Here is a 27,964-nt window from a genome sequence, read left to right on the forward strand (position 1 = left end):
CATTCATAACAGCTGTGATGAACTGCACATGAAGCATTCATGACTGTTTCATGAAACATGACTCAACACTCATACCAACCCTTTCATGAATGTGGAAGACAACGTCAAAAACTTGTTTAAATGAAAGTCCAAAAATCGCAAAGCAGCATTGCTGTCTTTTTTGTTTTAGCCAACCTGATCATGTCACATCTTAGTCAACGGGGAAGTCCAGTGCAGGAGAATTTAGTTTTTTGTTTGTCTGTTGGTTTATTTTATAACCTCTGAAGAATGCATAATTGTCTACACCAATGACTTAATATATAAAACAGGAATGTCACTAGTAGTTCACTTCCCAGTATGATGAATACTTCACAAATCGTATAGTAAAGTGACATTTGAAGTAGACTTCATAAAATATTCATGAGATGTTAACAAACGCTGCAGGATTCATCATATGGATTACTAGATTGTCGGACTTTTATTTTGACAAGTTTTCGTCGTTTTGTCTTCCACATTCATGAAAGTGTTGGCATGAATGTCATGTTTCATGAATCAGTCAATGCTTCATGTGCAGTTCATGACAACTGTTATGAATGTGTTATGAATGAACCCGTCAAGTAAAGTGTTACCAATTCTTTTGATCCCGAAATTTGGTCTCTGCAATTATCCCAATTTGTGAATTAGTGAAACACACACAGCATACAGTGAGGAGAAGCAAACACACTAAGACGGAGTAGTGAGCTGTCTGCGTGGGCGTGGGAGAGCGGCGCTCAACCACTCCCCCTGCCCACACTTTCCTGCTGGTCGGGGATAGAACCAGCAGCCCTAACCAGTAGGCCACGGATATGCCCTGCATACAGAGAAAGCGAAAGCCATATGTATTTCCATTTATACTTTCAGTGTGTCGTTGGTTTGTGTGCTTATTCACATTATGCTTGCCTGAACTTTGTGTTTTCACACAAAAACATCAAATTAATTTTGAGAGTTTTCAACATTTGTAGCCTGGACTTACTCCGCTCACAAAATTTGACTTTATGAAATTCAGTCTGCAGTCTCTCCATTGAGAATCCTCTATGCCTGAACCAGAGCGATTCACACCAATGAAATCATCTGGGCGGGCTTTATACAATAATGGACAGACGGGTGCCTAATCATTCATGTCAGCTGATCGTGCTTGGGTTGATTTTCATTTTGTCGATTTTGAACAAAAAAACTGTTGCTAGAGAAGTTTAGATTTCACTATTGCATCAGTTGACAGTGCAATAACTTAAAACAAATGAACAGAAAACAGCAAATAAGATATTTGTTGAGAAGAAAGATGAGTTTTGTTGTACACCCAACAGGATTCGTATACTGTATGTCGCTTCTGATTGGTTAGGTCTATCCAGTTGCAGAGGCTTGTGTCCAACTGCATTGGTTGAAACATGACATGTCCATCCTATTGGACTGACACCAGACTCAAACTCTGAATATAATTAAGTACAACTACATCAAGCTAAGAATTGCATGATTTTGCTAAATATTTGTTTTGCTAGTTTGCTGTATGGTTTTATGGTGATTAGTCAGTAGAGTTTTGCTGAAATTGCCAATAGTTGCAAAAATAATGGCTACACAATCAAAACAAACTTTAAGTAGGAGTGACAGACATACATATTAACTAGAAAATACATCTGTCTTGCTTTCTCGTACTCACCCTTTGGAAGACTGTGAATGAAGTCTGTAAGCCAACAGGCCAAGAGGATCACAATCCAAACACACAGAGAAGTTCCCATATTGTAGCTGAGTTACCGCTCACAGCACTTGAGATAAACAGCACATGATGTCTGACAAGACATTTTGATTACAAATGAATACAGTCCTGTTCTAATATCAAATCCTTATAGGATATATTTTCCTTGTCCACTTTTTGAACTCTTTTCACTACTGAATGCTGTTTCACCAAGGAACAAGGAACTGTACACTCCCATAACTTGGGGAGCAAAGGCCATAGAGCATTTCATTTCTTTATAGCCGGTTTATAATATAATAACGGCTCTAAGTCAAACACATTCAGCGCATCAACAAAATGAATTATTAATCAAACAACTTGTAGGCACAGGCACAGACAAAGTGTAGGCTCTGCTTCTTCATCATCAGACACTACAGTGGGGAGAGAACCTCACAATGAGTTTAATAATAGATGCAACAACAGATACCGGTATACATACAGACGGCATCTCGTCATAATCGTGGTTACCGCCCCCAGTTACCGTGTTAACCATGGCTGAAACACCCCCCCGTGGGGGAAAACATTTGTGTTCTGCTAGCAAGTTAGCCCATTGACTTTCATGTGTGATGTTAGCATGTTTTCCCCCACAGAGGGGGCGGCAACCTTCTAACCGTCTTTATCTATGTCTGTTTCAACGATGTATTTGTTTCTGCTTGGACAGGATGCATTCCATTGAGATATTTGGAAATTATTAAGTGATAAAATACAACAGAATGAGGATGACTGTACTTAGTAGTACTTGGCTGTGAGTGTGCCATTATGTGGTAGTGCTGCTTGGCAATGCTAGTAACTCAGGCTGAAATTATGAGATGGGTAATGAATTAACAAAACAACAACAATACACACATATTGCATCCGCACATACACACAAGCACAGCTTTAGAGTCATAAATGCAGAGGAGAATGAGGCCCATTCTTCATCAAAGGGGTCGGTTAGAAGACTTGAGGAAGACAGTGAAGAAACCAATTCATATAATAGTAAATGAATTACCGGTTTATGGCAGTATGATTTCGTTCATTGCTAGAGTATCACACTATCATGGTTCTCATATTGCCAGATTCCAGACAGTCCCACTTACACATATACAGTAGGACATAGAAAACGTATATCTATGATCTATGATGTTCTTTGATATAAAGGGTGACATAAGACATATGCAATTATTTTCACATACCTTTCTAGATATATGGGTAGCCCAGCCCAGGTTTCCGAGGCCTCACAGTTAATAAGGTCAGACCAATCCCTATAGGACAATGTGGAAGTGGAGAGTGATTGAAAAGCACATATCGACATCCGTCTGAGAAAGGCACCTAACCCCCAACTGCTCTACTGGAGCCCGATCAAGAGCTGCCCACTGCTCCGAGTGTGTGTGTGTGTGTGTGTGTGTGTGTGCGCGTGCGTGTGTGTGTGTGTGCTCCGGGAAAACTCAGTGTGTGTGTGTGTGTGTGTGTGCATTATCCCCAGATGGGTTTTGATACAGTTTTCTTTCACTTGCTTGATAACATAATTAAAATAAAATCAGGTGTAACCCTATGGAATTTTGGTTATAAGTTTATTTTCATGTTTGTTTATTTACATGGAATGTGAATTCATAATGAGCATAATGTAAAGGTTAAAATGAATACTAATTCATAATGTTAATATTGTCATGTTAAAATGTTAAGAATGTGATAAATAAGAGAATAAGGTTACCTGTAAGAATAAATAAATAAGTTAGTTTAATTTACTTACCTTTTGATATGAATCCAATCAGCATCCGGGGTGAGAGGTCAGGTTTGGAGTAGGAAGTGGGTGAGTGGAGGAGAATGTGAGGAGAAGGAGAAGACACGTCGTGTGAGAAGCTACGCAGTTAAGCTGCTAGTGGGAAACATGAGTAAAGCACGACGTTTAAAGTGAATTTAGGATATGCAAGTAGACAAACAACCCGTGCGCCTTGTATGTGTATGTTAATGTGCTTTTACGTTGTTATTACCGGAGTTAGTGTCGTGTGGAAGGATTTATGGGCAAATGAAGCCCCGAGCGCTGCTCGACACATTTCCCTAAATGTGCCGAGTAATGTGTGAAGCTTTGAAGCAATGGAAGACAAAGGAAAACATAACAGGCTACCGTCACTGCTTGATGTTTTGGTAGAGCCACGTTATAGTTCATGGTACGGTCTCCCATCCACTTACCGACCATAGTAGACCTTGCTTAGCTTCTGAAGCAGGACGTAATAATCCACCTCAACACGCTATAGCCAAGAACGAATTTGTGCGTGACCAAACGCATAATTAAACCATAGAGTTCTAGTCTATTTAAGCATTATCACACGAGTGGGAGTGGTGTTGTTGGCCAATATCGCCACGGCTGTGGTTCGCCGCAGGCACGAAGCCTAAAGGCCCGAGTATGGTCGTGCGTCTGCGTCACGCGCACGCGGCACTGGTGAGCGCGTGACGAGAATTGCGTCATTTTTACGGCATGCGTCGCGTCTTTGAAGGCCCGAGTATGGTCGCGCGTCTGCGTCACGCGCACGCGGCACTGGTGAGCGCGTGACGAGAATTGCGTCATTTTTACGGCATGCGTCGCGTCTTTGAGTCGACCAAAATTTAAGACCGCGCGTCTCTTTCACGCGTAGACTGCGCATGTGTGAAACGGAACTGCTGTAAAGACGCCGCTCCAGTAGGTGGAGCACGTACAGAAATAACGCTTAAAACGCAGCAAACAGAGACAGAAGAACACTTAAACTGGTGTTTCCTACACGCTAACGTTGTTATATGATGACAAAACATTAGTCTTTGAGTATTTTAATAGTCAGTTGTAAACAAAGACCTCCTATGTAATCCAAGTTGTGTAAATGGACTGAAGTTCGCTCTAAATATATACTTTTATCGATTATGCTAACCGTTAGCATCTCTATGGGATTTCTCATACACATTAGCATAAGCTAACCCATTAGTTTAGCTGTAACTTGGAATGCTAACCTACGCGTGGTGTGCTGTGCCTGTTCTGGTGGATGATAAATGGAGAGATGTGAAGAACCAACTCATCAAACTTTTCAGCAAACATGAGAAAGTACTCGTGGTGCTTCTCCTCATCTAACAGCTGCATCTTTTGTGTATTTTGTGTGGAACACTCCTTCCCTGGCTCTTCCTTAGTTCAGTGGTCGCACATCCTAGAGTATCACAGTTAATTCGTAGTGCGCCGGCGCTAATCTTGATCGGCTGGAGCGCATTCAGGACACAGACGTTGGAGTAAAGCCGCCTTCACATTGGCACTCCGTGATTCGCAGTGCACCCCCGTACGACGTCGGACTTGACCGTTGGAAGTGTCGGAGGCTTTTCGAGTTTGGGAGTAAAATGTACAATAGTGCTATTTTATTTTCTAAATTAATTGTCTAACTGCCCTAATAGTGTTAAAAGACCATGTAAGACAGTGACATGACAAAAAACTTCGTTTGGAAATAATTATTTATTTTACATCAACCGTTCATTTTATTTTTCACAAGATGGGCTTGTGCACCACTATGGATCATACACGTTCCTTTTCGATGACTTTTGTTTTAAACTTTATCGTTAAAAAGCATGTAATATGACATTATAAAAGATAGATATTCAATTTGTTTATCAGTACCATAGCAACGCTAACTTCCTTCGGATAGGAACCGTCCGTTGCTGTCGTACGAGTTCAATTATTTTAACGCATGCGGATGACCAACGGACCCGATTTTTTTCGCACCGCACTGTTCGGACCCATTCGCATACGGTCTGCGAATCTCCATAGGAAATGAATGACTTCCGGCCGTTTCGCAGCCGTATCTACTGTGCCAATGTGAAGGCGGCTTATGCCTCTTATATGCGTCTAAAATGACCCACGTCAAATGTCCAGTGCCGCGTGCGCGTGACGCAGACGGAGGAGTGTGCTAGAGCCTTTAGTCGACCAAAATTTAAGACCGCGCGTCTCTTTCACGCGTAGACTGCGCATGTGTGAAACGGAACTGCTGTAAACACGCCCCTCCAGTAGGTGGAGCACGTACAGAAACAACGCTTAAAACGCAGCAAACAGAGACAGAAGAACACTTGTTTGGTTACTATAACAACGATGGATGCAGCAAAGGACGAACGACTGGCAGAGGAGGTGAGGAGATCACCTGTACGACTTCCCTGCGGGAGTACAAGGACAATTTCCGGTGTCAGACCTCCTGGAGGGAAATTGCACAGACGCTAGGGAAGGATGAGCAGACTTGTCGCCAGTGATGGAAAGTTTTGCGCGACAAATTTGTCAAAGCAAAGAAAAAGGCAAAGGGAAGGAGTGGTGCTGCCGGTGACAGTGTCAGCAGAGCCCCTGTTCTTGCTCAGCTTGGTTGGCTATCGAGTTGCGTGAAACACCGCCACACAGAGTCAAACGTGCCACCTTTGGTAAGTGAATTCTCAAAACTTCAGTTGTTTATTTATTTGTTTAGGCTACATGGATCTGTCTGATAATGTTGGAATACAACAAATCGTCAGTTGTTAAGATATTGTGTCTCATACATTTTATTTTATTTTATTTTTAGAACGACAGTGTCACCCTGGACACCACGCTCGACACCACACTCGAGACCACGCTCGAGACCACGCTTGACCCCGGTCCTTCGGCTGCAAGCTCCCCTGAGACCGATGAGCCAGTGCCACTGTCCACTGACACAGATTCGCCGACTCCCGCTTCTGAATCAGCGTCGCAAAGAAAGAAAAGGAAGCGGGAACAACCGATGTCGGCCGTGCAAGTGGCGTTGACCAAGCGCCTCGAGAGGATCGATGCCAGTCTGATGAACGAGGAGAGGTCATTCACAGACGACATTGGCAAGACGCTGTCGATGATACCGATGAGGCAAAGAGGACGCTGCAAGATCGAGGTGATGCAGGTGGTCCAGAAGTGGTTCGACGAGAGCCATCCAGAAGAACAGTAGCCTATGTCTACAATATGTCTACAAGTCATCCTTGTACTGTAAAGCATTTTTTCATTGCACTGCTAGTTTCACATTTATTTAATTAAAAGCATGTTTATATTTCACATCTGTTGCCATTCCATTCATTAGTCCGTGCGAAGTGAGAGAACAGATAAGCTCTGGGGCCTCGCCTGTTTAAAGAACATGACCTATATAGGATAATTATAAAAGGATAGGTGAATTCCAACCTGTTCCAGAAAGCATCATCGGATGTAGGCCTATGCTTATCATGATAATAAGACAAATGTAGCCTAGACTAGCCTACCTCCGTCTCCAGGTGCAGTCATTATCACCTATACCTGAACAATGCAGAACTAAAATATCGAAACCCCTCAGTAATCGAGGTGCATTCTCGCCTTGCCCGGACATAATGCGTTATCATAATAATAATAAAAGGTATGTAGCTCAGCCTACCTCCGGCTCCAGGTGCAGTCATTATCACCTATCCCTGAACAATGCGAACTAAAATCTCGAAACTCCTCAGTAACACCTGTTGATCGAGATGCATTCTCGCCTTGCCCGGACATAATGCGTTATCATAATAATAATAAAAGGTATGTAGCTCAGCCTACCTCCGGCTCCAGGTGCAGTCATTATCACCTATCCCTGAACAATGCGAACTAAAATCTCGAAACTCCTCAGTAACACCTGTTGATCGAGATGCATTCTCGCCTTGCCCGGACATAATGCGTTATCATAATAATAATAATAATAGGTATGTAGCTCAGCCTACCTCCGGCTCCAGGTGCAGTCATTGTCACCTATCCCTGAACAATGCTGAACTAAAATCTCGAAACTCCCTAATTACCCTTTTCGTGATCGAGGCATTACAGGAGATGGTATTATGATTGATAATGAAAACATTCTGACATATAATGAACATGTACTGAACACAAAGAGTTGCTTCAAGACTTTTATTGACACAACATATTTACAGGTTTTTGCTTCGTACTTTTTGGTGTGGCAGATGTGAAGACAATATGAAATCAATTGAGGAGACCTCTGCGCACAACTCGTTCTTGCCATGGCACTGCACCTTGCGGTGTTTGAAAAAATGTCTTAACATTGTCTCGCACCAACATTGCTGCTCGAGCTGCCCTCGCGGTACCGAGTTGTACATCTACGAGGCCGTTGTCCCCATTCACAACTTGTCGCCACTCTCCCGGCTGCACCTGTCCGTCAGGTCTGTCAGTGTCAGCGTAGTTGGGGGGGTTGTACCGACGACCGGCGTTTGCAACATCCGCACAAGTAAGGAAATTGTGTAAAGCAACACATGCCTTAACCATGTGAGTTGCATTGTTCACACTGCAGTCAATGGGCTTGCCCAATATCCTCCACCGCGAGGCCATGATTCCAAAGGCGTTTTCGATGATCCGGCGAGCCCGTGAGTGGCGATAGTTGTACACACTCTGATCTGCTCGAAGGTTATGGCCAGAGTATGGTCGCATCAAATTCCGATGCAGCGGAAAAGCAGCATCTGCCACAAACATGTAGGGGCTTGTAGTGTCCGTGCCAGGCAGTTTGGCTGGAGGTGGTAGACCCAAAGTGCCCTCGAGGATGCTTGCACCATACGCACTTTCCTTGAAGACACCACCATCGCTTTCCCGACCATATGCACCAACATCCACCATTGTAAAGCGATAATGAGCATCGCATGTAGCCATCAGAACAATTGAATGTGTTCCCTTGTAATTAAAATAATCACTACCGGCGTTTGGTGGGGCTTTAATCTGGACGTGTTTGCCATCGATGGCACCTACACACAGAGGGAAGTTCCAAATTCGCCAGAAATCCTCTGCGATGTTGCCCCACTGTGCTTCCGATGGACATGGCACGAACTCTGGCTGAAGACCTTTCCATAGGGCCTGACACACCTCGGGAATCAGCTTTGATACTGTACGTGTTCCCAGCATGTAGTCAGCTGCAACTGCTACCTGGGATGTTCCCGTACTTGTCGTGCACAAGGGCTACTGTTCCCCAAGTCACAGGCCTAAGATCCACCCAAGACACAGACAACACAACTTGGTTTAAGTTTTAGTTCAATTTTTATTCATACCAAGACACACAGGACTGAAGGTCAGCAGACTGATGTAGAAGGGGCACCACTAGGGGCAGTCACACACTCAATTAACATTTGCAAGACTAGGCAGGTTTAACACCCCCACACACACAGTGCATACACCCACTAGGCACACTTCAAGAGGACTCACGGCAGTCTTCACACAACCAAGCCAAATTCAGCAATAAATATGTTCCATTATCAATTCATTACAGTGCAATAAACCACACAATAAAAGGGGGGAAAATGGGGAAGCTCCCAACCCAGCAATGACGAGCAGTGATGCAGCCTAGCACGCTCCACGTCCCCTGCCAACAGTCCAGTTAGTAAAATAAGTCCGTACTGGTCGGCTGTCCCCACCGACCAGTATATAAGACAACACTTCCAGTCCCCGATAATCCACAGAGGAACGAACCCACAGATGCGGCGAAGTTCACCGTCGGTGTAGTAGTCGTGCCGTTCCGGCCACGGTGAACATCCCCTGTCAACGTCTGCAGGCGTAGTAGCCCAGGCTCCGCCTCCACGGCTATACCGGAACCAAAACACACAGTGGCTCAGTCACAGCTCTCACAGAGCAGTTGGCAAAGGTTATAAGCTAGAGTTTAGTACGAACAAAGACTTCCCTTAATTTTCCTCGGAATAGAGAGCGATGAGAGTTGTCCAAGACACCCACGGTTGGTTACGAGATGATTGGAACTTTCGCCGTGGTCCTCACGCAGTGTGTCGGCTTCCCCCGTCAGCTGATGGCCTCCTCTGACGCCCTCACTCCGCTGCAACACAGCCGTAATCAGAACACCCGCCGATGTACACAGCAGCTTCTCAAACAGGTAGAAATACACAGCAATGAAACAACAACGTCCCTGTTGGTAATACTTAGCTTGCGTGGAATGTCAACCCGGCGTCGATCGTATAGCCGTCTTCCCCCGCATAGCCAGCCGCGTTGTGCCTCCCAGACCGTCGGTACCTCCGTGCTCCCCCACCATTCCAGACTGCCCCTTTTTATCAGGAGGGGGGACCTATCCCATTCCAAAACTCATTTCAAACCCATCAAGCAATTACAGAGTCAATGGCAATTAGACTGTTGTCCCACCCAGTCGCAGCTTAGTTCATCATAACAAACGCTAGTCTGTTAAAAGTCCCCCACGTACGGAACAGCCAGCGCGTTCCCAATCAGCAATGAACCATATACCACACATATTCACAGTATAACATCAGTACACAATATTAAGGCACAGTCCAGCATTGTCCACAGCCATTCATTATATAACATTAGTACACAGTATTAAAGCACAGTCTAGCATTGCCCATAGTCATTCATGACATTTCTCCCCCCTTCTTTACCTGTGGTCGTCCCGACCACTACACTAGTGTCCAAACCGTGCGGGGGGCTTTCCAAGGTTACCCCTAACAGAGCGCCTAAGTTCAAGGGTAGTATCCCCATTTTCTGTGCTCCCAACAGAGGTAAGCAATGACCCTTCCCCACCCTGTTGTACTATCCTATGGCCAGGCTCACTTGACCCAATTTGGTTCTGGGAAGGGACTGGGTGCCTTATGTTGCCCTGAAAATTTACGGGCCAAAACCCTACCTCCTCCTGTGCGGCCACCTCTCCTGGCTCTCCCACTTCACTGCTCCCAGTCCAGCCCCCGGGACAGGAGCGCAGGTTGTTCCGGTGGATTGTGCGTGTGGGACCCTCCTTGCCTTCAGGACGGATCACATACACGGGCAGGTCCGGGTTGAGCTGAGAAACAACAACAAAAGGACTCGGTACCCAATATGGCCCCAGCTTCCCCTTTGCCCTCCTTCTAAAGTTCTTACACAGGACCCTTTCCCCTGGTACCAGAGGAAGAGCTTTGGCCCGTCGATTGTAACGGTGCTGGTCCAACTCTTGCCGCCGTTGGCTATGCCCCTGCACTTGCCTATAGGCCGTAACTAGTTGTCTCTGGTGGTGTTTCACCCAGTCATTGATGGAACCTCGTACTTGGGGTGGAGAAATTCCCAAGGCCATGTCGACAGGCAGCCGAGCATGTCTCCCATACAGGACGTAAAAGGGAGCGAGGCCGGTGGAGCTGTGGGGGGTGTTGTTGTAAGCCTGTAGCAAATATGGCAATTGTTCCAGCCATCGTGTCTGGCCCTCTTGGTCTAACGTGTTCAACAGCCCCAAGAGGGTCTGATTAAACCGCTCACAAGCCCCATTACCCTGAGGGTGGTAAGGGGTTGTGCGGCTCTTGGTGCACCCATACACCTGACAAAGCTCCCTTAGGAGCTCGGACTCAAAAGCGCCACCCCTATCTGTTAAGATACGCTCGGGGCAGCCGAACACTTGAATGACATACCTCCATAGCATTTTTACAGTGGTCTGGGCCGTCTGATCCTTTGTGGGAATGGCCACTGCATATCTGGAAAACAAGTCAGTGATTACCAGCATATATGGATAAATGTCATTTGCCCGCCCCAACGAGAGATAGTCCAATGCCAGGATCTCAAACGGGTACTGACTCACCACTGGGTGGAGGGGAGCCCTCGCCTCTGGTCCTGCATGTCCCAGCACACACTGCCGGCACTCAGCCACCCAGTTCCCAGAATCTCGAGCCATGCCATCCCAGAAGACCCGACTTCGAAGGGCCTGCACCATTCGCTGGCCGCCGGCATGGCCAAAAGCCTGGTGGTATGATGCCCACATCTCCCGCTGCACTCTAGCTGGCACCACTGCTGGCGTCAGAGATTGTCCGGACACTGGGTCCCGGCTGGCCCGAACTAAAACCCCGTCAACCAGCTGTAGGCGCTCCCACTCTCTGAGCAACCGCCGCCCACTGGATGTGAGGGGTTGTGGGTCAAGCTGTTGTCGTGACTTCCCCTCGGCCTTCCACTGGCGTATCAACCCCAGGTCGTCGTCGGCTTCTTGGAGTGCCGGCCAATCTGCCAGAGGGACGTCCACCTCAGGTGGCCCCCGGGTATCTGGTCCATCGGAGGGTTGGGGAAGCACATGGGCCCCCACCAGGTGGCTGCTGGCTGCTCCAGGTACCCGGGACAAGGCGTCCGCATTCTGGTGTGAAGAGCCGGGTTTGTAGCAGAGCTCGAAGGTGTAGTTGGCCAGCTGTGCCATCCAGCGCTGCTCCGTTGCTCCCAGGTTTGCCGTTTGGAGATGAGTCAGAGGCCGGTTATCCGTGAAGACTTTGAAGGGCACCCCCCACAGGTAATCCTTAAATTTTTCGGTGACTGCCCATTTCAATGCAAGAAATTCCAGCTTAAAGGAGCTGTAATTCTTGTCGTTTCTCTCGGCTGGGTGCAGACTGCGACTTGCATAAGCGATTACCCTCTCCGTTCCCTCCTGCATCTGAGCTAGTACTGCACCTAGGCCCTGGAAGCTGGCATCAGTGTAGAGCCGAAAGGGAGCTTTAAAGTCCGCATAAGCCAGAATCGGAGCCTGGAGGAGGGCCCCCTTCAATGTCTCAAAAGCGCCCTGGCAGGCTGGCGTCCAGGTTATGGCTGCAGTCTTCTTGCCCCCTGTCCCCTGGAGCAGGTTGTTCAATGGCAGTGCAATCTTCGAGAATCCTGAGACGAAACGTCGGTAGTATCCGGCAAAACCCAAGAAGGCGCGGACTTCCTTCACCGTGGTGGGGATAGGCCAATCCTGCACCACTGCGGTCTTCTCTGGGTCTACGGCCACTCCCTTCTGGCTCACTACATGGCCCAGATACTTCACCTCCTGCCCGAAGAGCCGACACTTCTGGGGTTGTAGCTTAAGTCCGTGATGATGGAGCCGCTCGAACACCTGCTCAAGATGGATTAAATGGCTGTTGAAATCTAATGAGTAAATAATCACATCATCAAGATAAATTAACAGATAGTCGTGCACCCGCTCCCCCAGACACCTCTGCATAAGGCGCTGGAATGTAGCGGGCGCATTACAGAGTCCAAACGGCATCCGCTCCCACTGGAAGAGCCCCATCGGCGTAACAAAGGCAGTCTTTTCTTTGTCACGGGGGTCAACCTCAACTTGCCAGTAGCCACTGGCAAGGTCGAGGGTCGAATACCACCTTGCCTTCTTCAAGCTTGTCAGCGATTCCTCTATTCGCGGGAGGGGAAAGGAGTCTTTGTGGGTAACGGCATTAAGTTTCCGATAGTCAACACAGAAACGCCAACTACCATCCTTCTTTCTCACTAGTACCACCGGAGCGGCCCAAGGGCTGGAGCTCTCAGTAACAATCCCACTGGCCAACATCCCCTGCAGCAGGGTGCGCAGCTCTGAATACAGGCTGGGTGGTACTGGTCTGTAGCGCTCCCGTACTGGGGGGGCATCACCAGTGGGGATTGGATGCAGCACCGCACTGGTCCGTCCGTAGTCCTCTTCATGGGCGGCGAACACGCATGTCCATTTCCGCAACAGGTCGGTGAGTTTCTCTTGCTGGTCCTCAGTCAACCCCTCCCCCTGAAGAGACAGGGCCGGATGGTCATGGTCATCCTCAGCGCTCACTGGACGCACATCGACCTCGACTTCACATCCTCCCACAGGCCGCAATACCAGCTGTTTCTGGCCCTGGACATCATTGGGGTCTATCTGCGTGACCAGGGCTATGGGCTTGCGGGGGGGTAGCTCCACAGGGTAGGGGTGCGGATTGCATACAAGGAGGGGTAGTTTGCCTGCCTTCAACTGCACCACTGACCGGCCTATTCTCCACTCTCTCTCCTCGCCCCCCAAGTCCTCCACTACTACACAGCAAGTTAGCTGCCCTGTGGCCTGAGGTACCGAAGCCCATACTACCATTTCTGTCTGGGGGGGTAGCAAGATGGCCTCTGAGGGCTGCAGCCGTGCGGTTCCCTGGAGCTCAGTATTAGGACCAGTTGCTTGTACCCGCCGACAAACCTGAAAGGCCTTCTCCCATGCCTGACCTGCTCTACGGGGAATGGTAGATTTGAAAGCAGTGAGGCCAGGATGAGTATCCTGGAGGAGGGCCTCCCAGCAGTGTTTAATTACATTCATCCCTAAAATTCCGTAGTCTGATTGGAGGCAGTCATCTTTCACTATTACCACCCCCTTTGCAGGCACTATTACTCCCCCTATCTGGAAATCTAAAATGGCATACCCAATATAGGGCAAGTTGAGTCCATTGGCCGCTTTTAAGGTTAACCAAGGGATCTCTTCAGCACTGTGGACTGGCTCTTGTACATAATTCTGGAATAATGACTGGCTAAACAATGTCACCTGTGAGCCTGTGTCCAGAATGCAGGGGATATTTTTCCCGTGTACTGTAACTTCTACTTCAGGACACTGCCCAATAAAAGCGGGCTTAAGGGGGGTGTCAGTCTGGGTTCCCTCCTCGGCCACTTGCCCGACAGTGGCCGAGGGGGTCAAAAATCCTGGGACGGGGCTGGTCGTTGTGGGCACTCTCTCAGCATATGTCCTGGCCGGTCACAGTGCAGGCAAATTGGTCGCCCTTGATCGTCCCACCTCAGTGCCCTCTCGCGACGTCGTCTCAGGGGAGGATTCATGGTCTCCCACCTGCCGCGATTCCTGGCACCTCGCGAATCAGACGGTGCTTGCGGGGGCTGGCTTGCTTGAAACTGTTGCCGTATTTCCCCCAAGATGCTCTCCTTGAGTGTATCAATCTGCCCCTTCACCTCCGACAACACCTCCGCCTTCAGCTTCTCCCGGATCTGCTGCCAATCCTCGGCAGTCTTGGCTGCGGTGGGGGCTGAAGTGGACGTGTAGGTCCGTCTAGTGCTGGCCTCTTCGCTGCCATGGACCTGCTCCTGTTCCACGGCTTTGGCCTCTCTGCTCACCTCTGCAAACTTCATGGTGGGGTTCCTCCTCAACAGCTTCTGCAGCTCTGTCTGTAGCGGACCTGGGCGAAGACCCGTCACCAACTGTGACCGCATCATCTCGTCATCGCTGTCGTCACCTGGCCCTTCCTCCTTACTCCGCCACCTAGCAAGACATTCACGAAGCCGTAGGATGAATGCCCCCACCTCCTCCCCAGCCTGTTGCCTACAGGTGAAAAAACGGGCCCGCAACTGAACTACACTGACCTGTTCTCCATACACGTCTTCCAGGGCCTTGAAGATCTTCGTTGGGCTGTCCCGGTCACCAGCAGGGAGTAGCAGGATTTCCCTTCTCGCCTCCCCTTGTAGGGCACTCAGCACAAAGTCTACTTGCTGAGCTGGGTTGAGATTTTGAGCACGAATGAATGTTTCAATTTGGCCGCGCCAGTCTGCTAAACCTGTCTGTTTTTCTTTGTCCCCAAATTTAGGAACCCAGGGCCCACCCAAGAACCATGGCATCATAATAACATTACTAGCCCCTCCCGGTGGTGCCTCATCAACCATATTGTTTGTGTTAAAGGTGGATCCTTGCCGGCTACGCCAAAAATGTCGTGCACAAGGGCTACTGTTCCCCAAGTCACAGGCCTAAGATCCACCCAAGACACAGACAACACAACTTGGTTTAAGTTTTAGTTCAATTTTTATTCATACCAAGACACACAGGACTGAAGGTCAGCAGACTGATGTAGAAGGGGCACCACTAGGGGCAGTCACACACTCAATTAACATTTGCAAGACTAGGCAGGTTTAACACCCCCACACACACAGTGCATACACCCACTAGGCACACTTCAAGAGGACTCACGGCAGTCTTCACACAACCAAGCCAAATTCAGCAATAAATATGTTCCATTATCAATTCATTACAGTGCAATAAACCACACAATAAAAGGGGGGAAAATGGGGAAGCTCCCAACCCAGCAATGACGAGCAGTGATGCAGCCTAGCACGCTCCACGTCCCCTGCCAACAGTCCAGTTAGTAAAATAAGTCCGTACTGGTCGGCTGTCCCCACCGACCAGTATATAAGACAACACTTCCAGTCCCCGATAATCCACAGAGGAACGAACCCACAGATGCGGCGAAGTTCACCGTCGGTGTAGTAGTCGTGCCGTTCCGGCCACGGTGAACATCCCCTGTCAACGTCTGCAGGCGTAGTAGCCCAGGCTCCGCCTCCACGGCTATACCGGAACCAAAACACACAGTGGCTCAGTCACAGCTCTCACAGAGCAGTTGGCAAAGGTTATAAGCTAGAGTTTAGTACGAACAAAGACTTCCCTTAATTTTCCTCGGAATAGAGAGCGATGAGAGTTGTCCAAGACACCCACGGTTGGTTACGAGATGATTGGAACTTTCGCCGTGGTCCTCACGCAGTGTGTCGGCTTCCCCCGTCAGCTGATGGCCTCCTCTGACGCCCTCACTCCGCTGCAACACAGCCGTAATCAGAACACCCGCCGATGTACACAGCAGCTTCTCAAACAGGTAGAAATACACAGCAATGAAACAACAACGTCCCTGTTGGTAATACTTAGCTTGCGTGGAATGTCAACCCGGCGTCGATCGTATAGCCGTCTTCCCCCGCATAGCCAGCCGCGTTGTGCCTCCCAGACCGTCGGTACCTCCGTGCTCCCCCACCATTCCAGACTGCCCCTTTTTATCAGGAGGGGGGACCTATCCCATTCCAAAACTCATTTCAAACCCATCAAGCAATTACAGAGTCAATGGCAATTAGACTGTTGTCCCACCCAGTCGCAGCTTAGTTCATCATAACAAACGCTAGTCTGTTAAAAGTCCCCCACGTACGGAACAGCCAGCGCGTTCCCAATCAGCAATGAACCATATACCACACATATTCACAGTATAACATCAGTACACAATATTAAGGCACAGTCCAGCATTGTCCACAGCCATTCATTATATAACATTAGTACACAGTATTAAAGCACAGTCTAGCATTGCCCATAGTCATTCATGACATACTCAGGTAGCGCAAAGTGACTGCAAGTCTCTCAGCTATACCCACAGGTGTGCTGTGCGTGTTCTGGTGGACGATAAATGGAGAGATGCGACGAACCAACTCATCAAACTTTTCAGCAGACATGCGAAAGTACTCGTGGTGCTTCTCCTCATCTAACAGCCGCATCTTTTGTATATAAGTGTGGAACACTCCTTCTCTGGCTCTTCCTTCGTTCAGTGGTCACACATCCCACCTTCTTCTCTTCTTCAGGCGTTGCTCTTCTTCACACAACAGCAACAGGCAACACAGCTCTTCTTCGTCATAGGCTGACATGCTGACAGTACCAATGCACACCTGCTAAAATGGGGACTGACTACCTGCTTTTAACTTCTTCTTTGGTGGGAGTGTCCTACTTTCCGGTTCAACGTACCGCCCCCAGTTGGCGGGGCAGAGTATCACAGTTAATTCGTAGTGCGCAGGCGCTAACCTTGATCGGCTGGCGCGCATTCAGAACAACAGACATTGGAGTATGCCTCGTATACGCGTCTAAAATGACGCACGTCAAACGTCCAGTGCCGCGTGACGCAGACGGAGGAGTGTGCCAGTGCCTTTAGGCTGAGTGCCGTAGGTAACTACAGCCGTGGCGATATTGGCCAACAACACCACGACCACGAGTGCGATAATGCTTTTATACAACAGTTCTATTGCCAACAAAAAAAAGATACCCGAGTGCATTTTTAGGAAGGATAATTATTATTTGCCATCGTTTTATTTAGCCCAGTTCTTCCGCTATGCGAAGTAGGCCTAGCTCAGAACGCTTGTGGTTGCTATGCAACTGCTAAGTCAAAGAACATGGAATGCCGTCTCTGGTTAACAGCTTGACAATACGCGCTCTAGAATGTTTCGGTCATCTCCTAGGCGACCAACCATTGTTTTATTATCCCGTTTTGGATTTCAGATCAAAACAAAAAACATGGAAACAAGTCTTCCAAAGTGTGAGGGACCCTCTTTCTTTCTTTCTTACTATCTCTCTCTTTCTCTGTGCTTATGTACTTATTATGTACTTATTACACATTTCTGATGATTTCATAGGCCTAATGGACACTTAAACTATCAGAATAAGGAAAAGTCTGAATAATTGTTGGACCAAACCAGGTAATCAATAATCTAGCTTGAGACACACACTATTTCAAACTAATATTATTATATAAAATAGGGTAGATAGGCTTTAATTTGTCAAATTGTTTTAAAACGTTTTAATATGCAGCCTACACTACTACAGATTGTGTTTTATAGGCTATATTGTGCTAGTGTGTGTAGCCCAGGGTTAATTCACAACCCTCTAGCTACTAGCTTACTCATTTTTATATAAGGTATTCTCCCTATATGAAGCATTAGCATTTTATAAGGTATTCTCCCTATATGAATCGTTAGCATTTTGCTACTTTGTTTACTTTGTGGTTTGTGTGAGAGGAACTGTAGTTTTCATGGTGGGGGAAACCTAGCGTGATAGCTGAGATAAGAGATGTCATAGGACAAGTGAACTGTCAGCTACCCCTCTCTGCCTATCAGGTTGCTTAATGGGCGGGATCTGGTGGGGGGAGAGGGGTGGAACACACACACACACACACAGAGCGGGAGACAGAGAGAGCGGGGATGAGACGATAGAAGATGGGGTTTCTACGTTGAAGTAGCTACAGATATAGTAGGCTACTTGGAAAGTAGGTAGTAACTCCTCGTCTCCCTGAGGGAGTAATTCATACAGGACATCACGGGTGTTTTACCTTTTAGTGATCGACGTTACTGTTATTTAAGTTTCCAGCCCCTCAGCTTGGGGATTTTACCGTAGCATGCTGCTAACTTCTAGCTAAGTGTGACGTTTAAGCTAGCAGCTAGCGGTTGTTCTGAGGTAAACCATAACGTTAGTTTCATAGTAAACCGTTTCGCTGATAGTGTTCTCCAGTATAACTGCTGCTCAGTTAGCGCCACAGGATTCCGGGTACCCCTGTGGTTCCACTGAGTAGCCGTCGAGGGAGCACCGCCAACCGGATAGCGCCACTGGTGACCAGGAGAAAGCCAGTGGTTCCTCCGGCTTCGAGGGATAACGGCTTGCTAGCTGCTACTGGAGGCACTGGTTGTTCGCGCGGCTCCGTTGTGCGGGAAACACACACACAGAGTTACACTCTGGTGTAGAGGTTAGATTCTCTGCCCGAGCCCGAGCCCGACCCGACCCGCGGGCCGGGTCGGGCCTTTGATCAAGCATTTGTGTTTTTTAAAAAAATATATAATTTCTTTATTAGCCTAACTGGGTGGGGAGACTATGCCATTATCCGAAATATTAAACATATTTTTTAGCAAAGTAGGCTTAAAGGTAGGGTATGGAATGAGCTTTTTTGGCCATTTTTGCAAAAACACTTGAAATCCTATTCCTAACCCACTTATAGCCACTAAGTTGGAAGCACTGAAATGGAAATTAAACACGTCAATCATCTGCGGAACGGGCAGGGCTCGAAAAACTCCAGCCAATAGAATTCCTCACCCCATACCATCATTTCACAGCTCGATCGTCAATCTAACGTCTTACTCCTCTTCCTTCCTACTCCCCCTCCCCACCGCGCGCGACCCTTTCGAAAGCTGGTGAACGCGAGTCAGTGCTGAAACGAAACCAACTGCCTGCTGCTGCACGTCCATGTTCCCCTCTTGTTGTGTCACTTCATTTCTATACAAACTAACTAAGGCAGCGGATACCTACGGAAACTCAATCACCCACGCAATAAATAAGCTATGTAGCAAAAATTACATTTTACCATGACACGAAGAGTGCTGTAAACATGAAATCGAAACTTAACAGCTTGGAGCTACGGTGGAATAGGCGAACCAACGGGGCAGCACTAAACTCGGATATTTCAGGAGATAATCGCCCTGGTAAGAACAAACCAGATTCTGTTCAAATATACACACCTATGGCTACTGAACCATATGTACTACAACCCTTTGGAGGTGAATAGCCTAAAGAATGTAATTGGGGAAGTTGATGTGAGTGATTGTATGGAGACTAGAGCTCATAGTGCTGTAGACGCCAGGATGGCATTTCATTTAGCCTGGCTCGCTCTCGCGCTGCGCATTTGAATTGTCGCTCGTGCATGGAGGGCGGGACTTGAGGTTGTATATGTTCAAACTCTGCCGTCCGTTTTGCTAATTCCGTACCCAACCTTTAAGTAACAAAATGTGTACAAAGTTGCAAGTTACAAAATGCAACACATCATGCGCACGGTCTCCTCCACTGGCACGCATCACACTGCTGCTCTGCTGTAGAACATTGTGTGGCCTAGTTTAAGCGCAACATGGAGATGGACGATATAAAGAAGAAAATTAAATCAGGAGAATTAACTTTGAGCAAGTCTGGAGGAAAGTCGGACGTATGGAAGAGTTTCGAACAAGTCGTGGACAGTGACAACATTTGCGTTGGCGTTTCGTTTTGACATTTGCGTTTCTTCATTCGGATCCATTTGTGATCCATTTCAGAATAAACAAACAACGAAGTTTACATGCTTAGTCCTTGTTTCATTATTCATTAAGATAGGCCTAATTCAGATTTATGTAGTTCAAACAACTCGTAATTGTAGTTGAGAACGTCAGTTATAAGGCTCACGCATTTAAAAAAGTGTCGGGTTTAAATCGGGCTCGGGCTCATAATTACAGTCAATATGTCGGGCCGGGCCGGGCTCGGACACAACGTGCACGGGCTCGGGCCGGTTCGGGCTTGATTTTTTGGGCCCGATCTAAGCTCTACTCTGGTGCACAGTTTGTCACTAAAGGGACCGTGAGTACAACCCATCACCTGTCAACACAAGCTAAAACAGGCCTGCAACGGGGGTTTTATTTTATTTTGCCGGCTTTTGTATGTTATGTCTTTGTCTGTATGTTGAGTGACTGGTCATCTCAGACTATTGCTGTCAGTTTGCAAATGTTGATGCTGATTAATGTTAATCGGTGAGAGTGTATACGGGGTTAGTCGCTACTGTTTACTGTAGCTTTTACACTATTTCCACACAGATTTATTAATAATTATATACTTACCTCTTTACTCGCTACTGTTTACTGTAGCTTTTACACGTATTTCCACACAGAGATTTATTAATTAATATATACCTACCTCTTTACTCGCTACTGTTTACTGTAGCTTTTACACATATTTCCACACAGAGATTTATTAATTACTATATACTTACCTCTTTACTTGCTACTGTTTAGTGTAGCCTTTACACATATTCTCACACAGTGATTTATTAATTAATATATACTTAAAGTTATACATATAAACTAGTGTATCTTTTTATTACTTAATACCACACAGGGAATGTATTGATTGCTATAGATACCGTTTTGAACCACTAGTTTTTAGCGTACTCTGTTGATACATATCCCATATAGAATTATATTCGTATTCAATTCATTACTGTTGATACTGCCTGGAACTTCCCACTGAGACTGACCCTCAAGGTGGCTCAGCTCATTTGACTCCCGCCTAGTGCCTAGGCATACATATTGGAATACTTTTTGTATCTTTATATTTGTTTAATTCAATTGCATTGCCATATGGTAATTTTATGGTGTTTCATAATACATTATTTTGTGTTATATTGACTCCGTCTCCACTCACTGGTTATTTAGAGCAAAGTATAACCTTTATACCATAGGGCTGCTTAAGCTACTCTGGTTAAACAGCAGCAGGCTTAACAGGTGAGAACCATACCCTAGGACCCAGGTTACAATAGCACACCCCTCTGAGGCAAAAGAGGGCTACATGTGTTTAACCAACCAATAAAGTTATGTGAACTGTCTTCATATTACATGTTAAACTGTAGGCTACCTGTAGGCACAGACTAGGCTACTGATCAGGGTCCTCCTGTAACTCGACAATCAAATGTAAATTTAATTTACGCATGGCTTACGAACTCGTAATGATCCGGGTGTTAATGAAAATTGTTGCAAGTCACACATAACTCAAACAGTTACGTGCGTTAGGCTACGTGTGGTCTGAAGCAGTCGCAACTTTTTTTGGCTACGTTACTATAGCGAATCATTTGAGTTGCATATCTTTTGCGTAGGCTTTGCGTAAGGTCTATGCGCAGTGTGCTTCGAGTAACAGGGCCCACTTTTCTTAAAGACAGCATTATTAGACAGGTCATTTGCTCAACTTTTTGGGCCTAGTTTTCTGTCAAAGTTTTCTCAATGGATTCCTGGTCAGAACCCCTATTGAAACAGATTAAGACTTGGGGCATGTTAAATTTTGTCCAAAAATTCAAGATGGCCGCCGTATGGGCAATTCCATATCAGTTGGAACAGGTCTGACACCATGGTCCTCAGTTTTTCCTGATTTTTGGTCAAAATGTTCCTCCATGTCTCATTAGAGGAAAACCAAAATTTTAGCTTGGTATCTTGTTTAGTTTCTGAGATATGGCTCTTCAAATGTGGATAGACGTGTCCTAAAAAAAGGCTGAAAATGCCTGTATTTAATGAGCACTACTTTTTTTTAAACCCCTCTCCTGTCTTAAGCCTACCATATTATTTTCAAAAAATTTGAACACTGGGGCAGTACCCTGTTTAGTTGTCCAATATCACAAAGGAATTATAGTCCTTCCCACCATTGAAGACTTATTCATCGAAACAAACCCATATTTTTTTAAAGCAATGAAAAACAAAAAAACTGTTTTTGTTCTCTTATGGTCATGAATGGATAGCACTCACATTTTTAAAACTTTACATATAATAGTCCATGAGTAAGAGAACATGTTGAAAAAAAATTGAGATGGTAAGTTTTCGTAGAAGTTTTCTTACTCATGGACTATATTTATGTAAAGTTTTAAAAATGTGAGTGCTATCCATTCATGACCATAAGAGAACAAAAACAGGTTTTTTAGTTTTTCATTGCTTTAAAAAAAATATGGGTTTGTTTCGATGAATAAGTCTTCAATGGTGGGAAGGACTACAATTCCTTTGTGATATTGGACAACTAAACAGGGTACTGCCCCAATGTTCAAATTTTTAGAAAATAATATGGTAGGCTTAAGACAGGAGAGGGGTTTAAAAAAAAAGTGGTGCTCATTAAATACAGGCATTTTCAGCCTTTTTTAAGGACACGTCTATCCACATTTGAAGAGCCATATCTCAGAAACTAAACAAGATACCAAGCTAAAATTTTGGTTTTCCTCTAATGAGATATGGAGAAACATTTTGACCAAAAATCAGGAAAAACTGAGGACCATGGTGTCGGACCTGTTCCAACTGATATGGAATTGCCCATACGGCGGCCATCTTGAATTTTTGGACAAAATTTAACATGCCCCAAGTCTTAATCTGTTTCAATAGGGGTTCTGACCAGGAATCCATTGAGAAAACTTTGACAGAAAACTAGGCCCAAAAAGTTGAGCAAATGACCTGTCTATATGTCATTCAACTACGTCTCTGGACAAAACGAATCAGCCCAGTTTATGAGCATTTAATTCAACTGTTACATTAGCCTTTGATATACTGATAAAGTATGCCTATTTGCTTCACCTTTTGCCGATCTAGATGGTTCAAACTGCACGCATTCTTCATCAAAAGAACTCGTTATGAGTTTGTCTAATTTCGCTAACTTTCATCATTAGAAGAAAACAACCTATGCTACGTTGCTGCACTAATCTCAGTGTCTTTTTCTAATAGAAGTTGACAGTTTTAACTAGCCCACCTGTGAAATCCCTCGGCATCTCTTCTCGCCAGAATCACTATATTCCACCTGACATCTCAGACGCATCTGCGTTCACAATACACTTGGCGTGCGCGTTCTGTTCGCGTTGCGTCTTTGTCAACAATTCGCTTCCACTAATGTTTATTAAACGCATAGGGGCTACATTCACACATGCCTTGCTGATCAGACACGTTTTAAATGCGGCTCTAGAAACACCTCAAGATGCGTTAGCGTCTGCGCATGATTTCTAAACTCAGTTGTAAATTCAATCCACCTTGACCCCCCCCCCCCCCCCTCCCCCCTAAATATTTTCTCATCGGATCTGCACGAACCATGTAAGTCACCTATTTTTGATTCAAAACGGCGAATTTCGCCGAAAGGTGAGGAGTTTGCATGCCTGGATCTGGCATGATAATAATGAAAACTAAGCGGGGAAAAATTGTGCAAAAAACAGAACATAATCTTGCGCTTCCTTACTGCTGATCCATGCCATTTCTCGCCTTTTTGTCACGTCTGAAACATGGCGTGTACTATTATTTGTCCACGCTGGAAAACAATAAAAGATAAGCTTTATGTTACTCTATTGAATTTCATAACACAGCAGGTAAACGGCATTTCGACAACTGCACTTTGTTGGTCCAGCACGTCAGTAAAAAACTTGGGCCACCTATTCCCAAAATGCGTTGCGTTTTACGTCACATTCTCAATCTCTATAATAGAAACAGAAGTTTGTTTTTTCTGTTTTGTTTTTTTCCGTTTTTTCCATTTCCGTTTTTAATACAGAAAAAACAAACAAACACGCCACTTTTTTTCTGTTTTGGTTTGAAAACCAAATAATGAATGACCACGGATTACACAAATGGACTACAATGAATGAACACAGAACACACCAATTCCCGTTTTGGATTTCAGAAACAGAAACAGAAGTTTGTTTTTTCTCTTTTGTTTTTTGTTTGCTTTTACCTTCGGAGCGGTGATTATGTAAGGGATAATCAACGACGCGCCGTGCGTTTATAGGAAAATAATGCACGTTCGTAGTGGTAATAAGGACCCGACGCCGCAGGCGGAGGGGACTTTACACTTCGATAAGTGCATTGTTTTCCTATAAACGCACGGCGCGGAGTTGATTATCCCGCTTATACCACTGCTACTATCACTTTCGTTTATATTGCCGCTGTCTTAGATACAACGTTGTTGTTTTTACCGTTACATTCACATTGGCGAATTAATATTCAAGTGTAATAAGCCCAAAAGAAGGGAACTACTTCATAGACGTGCGGTATATAGAAAAATAATGCACGTTCCAAATAGCGCATCACAATAGGAAATTTGACCAAGCAGTGGTATAAGCAAAAATAACTGACCGTAGAACGTTGGGGAGGCCCATTCAAAGTGAATGGGAGCTCCCTCAACATTCTAGAGAGCCGTATAATAAACAAAGTTAATGGCCACCCCATCAGCCAATCAGAGAAGAGAATTCCATTGTTGAGGGAGATAACTACACTTTAATGCAGGTAAAAAGTATACATAGGCTAAGAGCTTAGACCACATTGGAATACGGAATACAATCTCAAACAACGTCAATCAACGGTGATGCTATGCAGCAACAGGTAGGCCGAGGAAATTATATAGGGGCCGGTGAGCGTGGGCATGAGCGATATAGCAAATGTAACGTTAGCCTACGGTAGGATATTTTTTATGTACACAAACATATTACATGATGAGCTAGTACCTTCTTCAATGTGTTTCCAAGTGTATGATTATCCTATTAGGAATGTACAATAAACTGTTATCAAAGGTTTTAAATTTGTGAATGATACCGAAAGCCCGCTTAAATGATTGCTTGGCTGGCTTAGTCGTGCCTAGCTAAAACGAGTGCTAGCTTGCTAACAACAAACATAATAGCAATGATGACAATGATAACAATGTTTGTACTGTAAAAACGACTATGAGAAGAAGGCTTAAACCTAAATGGTACAACTGGCATGTCTAACAGGTTGGACTCTACTTAGGACGCTGAGTTAAGACTTGCGTGGTTAGAAGCTAACGTTAAATTTGATTGTCGTTAGCTAAATATAGTGCTTACGTTAGGGTTTGATTGTCTAACTATTGATAACATCACCTAGAGCAAACCGGTTACTGTAACGATATAAACAAAGCAAGATAGGGAGGGAAAGTGAAAACCAGCGCCCCAAGCGCTTGCGTTCGAAGAGCAGCTCCAATGTTAAGTCCCATAGACCGACTTTTCAAATAAATACTACGAAGCTATACCAGCGATCTTATCCACCAAAAATATTTTTCAGTCCGCATACTGTAGGCTAATAATCTACTAACTGTGAAAATATCAGACACTATTTCGCCTTATTTAAAAAAAACGTAATTGCTCGTTTCATTTCATAAATGGACTACAACTACAAGTGATGTGATACCCTTCGACGACGTTTCTCACCTAGCATGGTTTGTTTATTCTGTTAGCTAGTTGGTTAGTTAGTAGACAATCACACTTACTGCCATCTCTTGTGTGAGTAGGAGCACAACACATGTTATCCCAACATAAAGGTAATTACCACGCGGTTTACATCGCTCTCTGTTATTACAAAAATATGTAAAGCCAGTTAAGCAAATTGCCGTTTTGATCAGTTGGAGATGAAGCGCCCAAACTGGTGACGTCAAATGCTACTGTAGCTACTGTAGTTCGTTATCACCTTGTTACAAACAAAACTCAAAACAATTAAACTGATCCTAAAAAAAAAGTATGACCACTAAAAGCAGTAGAGCTGACCTAAATGCATAGCATATTGAAGGTATTTAACTAAGTTCCCATCGTGGGCCGAGATATATTTTTTCTAAAAGAAAATCCCATCCACTCCCGCTAGCCTCTAGGAACGCAACCACTTGATGGCGATGAGATTAATTTCCCTCCCTATAGGAGTACTGCAGGAGACAAGATGAAGAAGATAACGTTCTGTGGCATAGTATCAACGTTAGATTGCTTCTTCTAGTCACTGGTGTTACAGCCAGAGAGGGTTAAAGCGGAGCAGAGGAGGAGCAGAGGATGTAGGCTAATGAACAATATATATTTGCCGCCAAAGCGTGTCAACGTTAACTCTATGGGACTCTTTTGTCGTAAATATCTCAAAAAGTGTAAAGTTCACAAATGTGAAAAATACATAGAACAAATCTCCATTTCAAGACCTTTGTAGGAGTGCTTGAATGACGTCAAACGGTTCAGTGGTTTTAGAGCCGTTGATCGTTGATTTTGGTCGGAAGAAGAATAATTATAACGATTATAATAAGAAGAACAGGGATAACAGTACATTGCATTTACATGCAATGTAAAAACGTATTCATCAACATGGACAACAAAATCTTTTGATCAACCATATGATTAAAGCAAGAACTGGTAGGCCTATGCCAACTGGTAGCGAAATTTCCAGGATCAGAATGTATTGTGTTTCACCATTTTGCTGAATATCCAGAACTTTCTCCTCATCATCTAGGTCACTATAGGAAAACACATACACACACACACATACACACACACACACATAAGTACAGTATTTTCCGAAATTAAGTCGCTCCGGCGTATAAAATAAAGTATAACGTCTGTGTGTGTGTGCGCCTGCATCTGAGTGCATACAGTACATTGTTAGATGTGTTTGTGCATGAGTGTGCAATGGTAGATGGCCAGACACAGTTTAATGTATAGCACCACTAGTCAAAACTGAAAAAGCAAAAATGAGGCATTGAAATTGCTGGTATCTTTGGTTGACAGGTTCAAAACTGCACGACATTTTGAAGTGTAGGATCATCATGACACCCTCTGAGTGTATGCCAAGTTTTGTGTAATTTGGTTCATGGGGGACCAATGACAATATCAAATATAGCCGCAAGCGGCGATGGTGGGCCCGATAACCTGCGGTGCGGACCTGTGACATTTCGGAATCTAACAAAGCAACATGTGCATGAGTAACACATGCCCACCAAATTTGATTAATTTTGTGAATGTATGTGTCAAACACAACAGACAACATGCTAGGTGGCGCTCTAGAGTCCCTAAGCCACACCCGAGGCCAGAGCATCCAAATTATTTCCTTTTTCTGCTGAACACAACAACTTCCTGTTGCTTTAAAGGTACATTATGTAGGATTTTAAGTGTTTTAATACCTCAAGTCAACGTCTTCATTCATAAATAGATCCTCTTTGGTGTAAAATAACATATGCCAATGGTCTGACTTGTCCTACTGGCCGAAGAATCACTTCCCGGCATTTACATTGAAAGGGACGTTCACAGGAAGTCTTCCATGTCTTTCCGGTGTATAGAAAAATATGAACTGCCGAGAGGGACATAAAACACTACCGCTACCGCTAAACACTACCGCTAGGGAAAAACGTGTTTTTGCATTTCGCGTTACACAGAGAAGCAGCGTGAAGACGGTCATACTTAACCTACAGACAAGCACTTAGTGACATAGTCCATGCCTTTAGAGTAATACAAGCATTAGCCTATACCAGGGCTATTCAACTTCAGTACCAAGAGGGCCGGATGGAAAAATCACTGGGTTTTCAGGGGCCGCATAAAATAAGACGCCGCAAAATAATTTTATCCAACAATATTTGATAAAATCAGAGTAAAATTCAGTTCAATTCAATTGAATTTTATACACTGGCATAGAAACTAAGA

At 45.3% G+C, this 27,964-nt stretch overlaps 1 protein-coding gene across 3 annotated transcripts in view; it reads right to left on the minus strand.

The window, feature by feature from the left end:
- Positions 1-14,117: 14,117 nt before the first annotated feature.
- Positions 14,118-27,964, minus strand: part of LOC134088105 (protocadherin beta-9-like) — a 100,926-nt gene continuing 87,079 nt past the window's right edge. Inside the window, exons 10-11 of one of the 3 annotated variants that reach the window (XM_062542051.1) lie at positions 16,119-16,261; positions 15,903-16,015 (exon numbers count right to left, since the gene is read on the minus strand). In XM_062542051.1, coding sequence (XP_062398035.1) covers positions 16,008-16,015; positions 16,119-16,261 — 151 coding nt within the window. In that variant the 3' untranslated portion in view covers positions 15,903-16,007. Of the gene's footprint in view, positions 16,262-24,768; positions 26,785-27,964 lie in introns of those variants that run through there. The other 2 variants (XM_062542037.1, XM_062542044.1) reach the window with 2 other exon arrangements.

The sequence above is a fragment of the Sardina pilchardus genome, chromosome 1 (genome assembly GCF_963854185.1).
Source record: "Sardina pilchardus chromosome 1, fSarPil1.1, whole genome shotgun sequence".
In the NCBI taxonomy this organism is placed as follows: Eukaryota; Metazoa; Chordata; class Actinopteri; order Clupeiformes; family Clupeidae; genus Sardina; species Sardina pilchardus.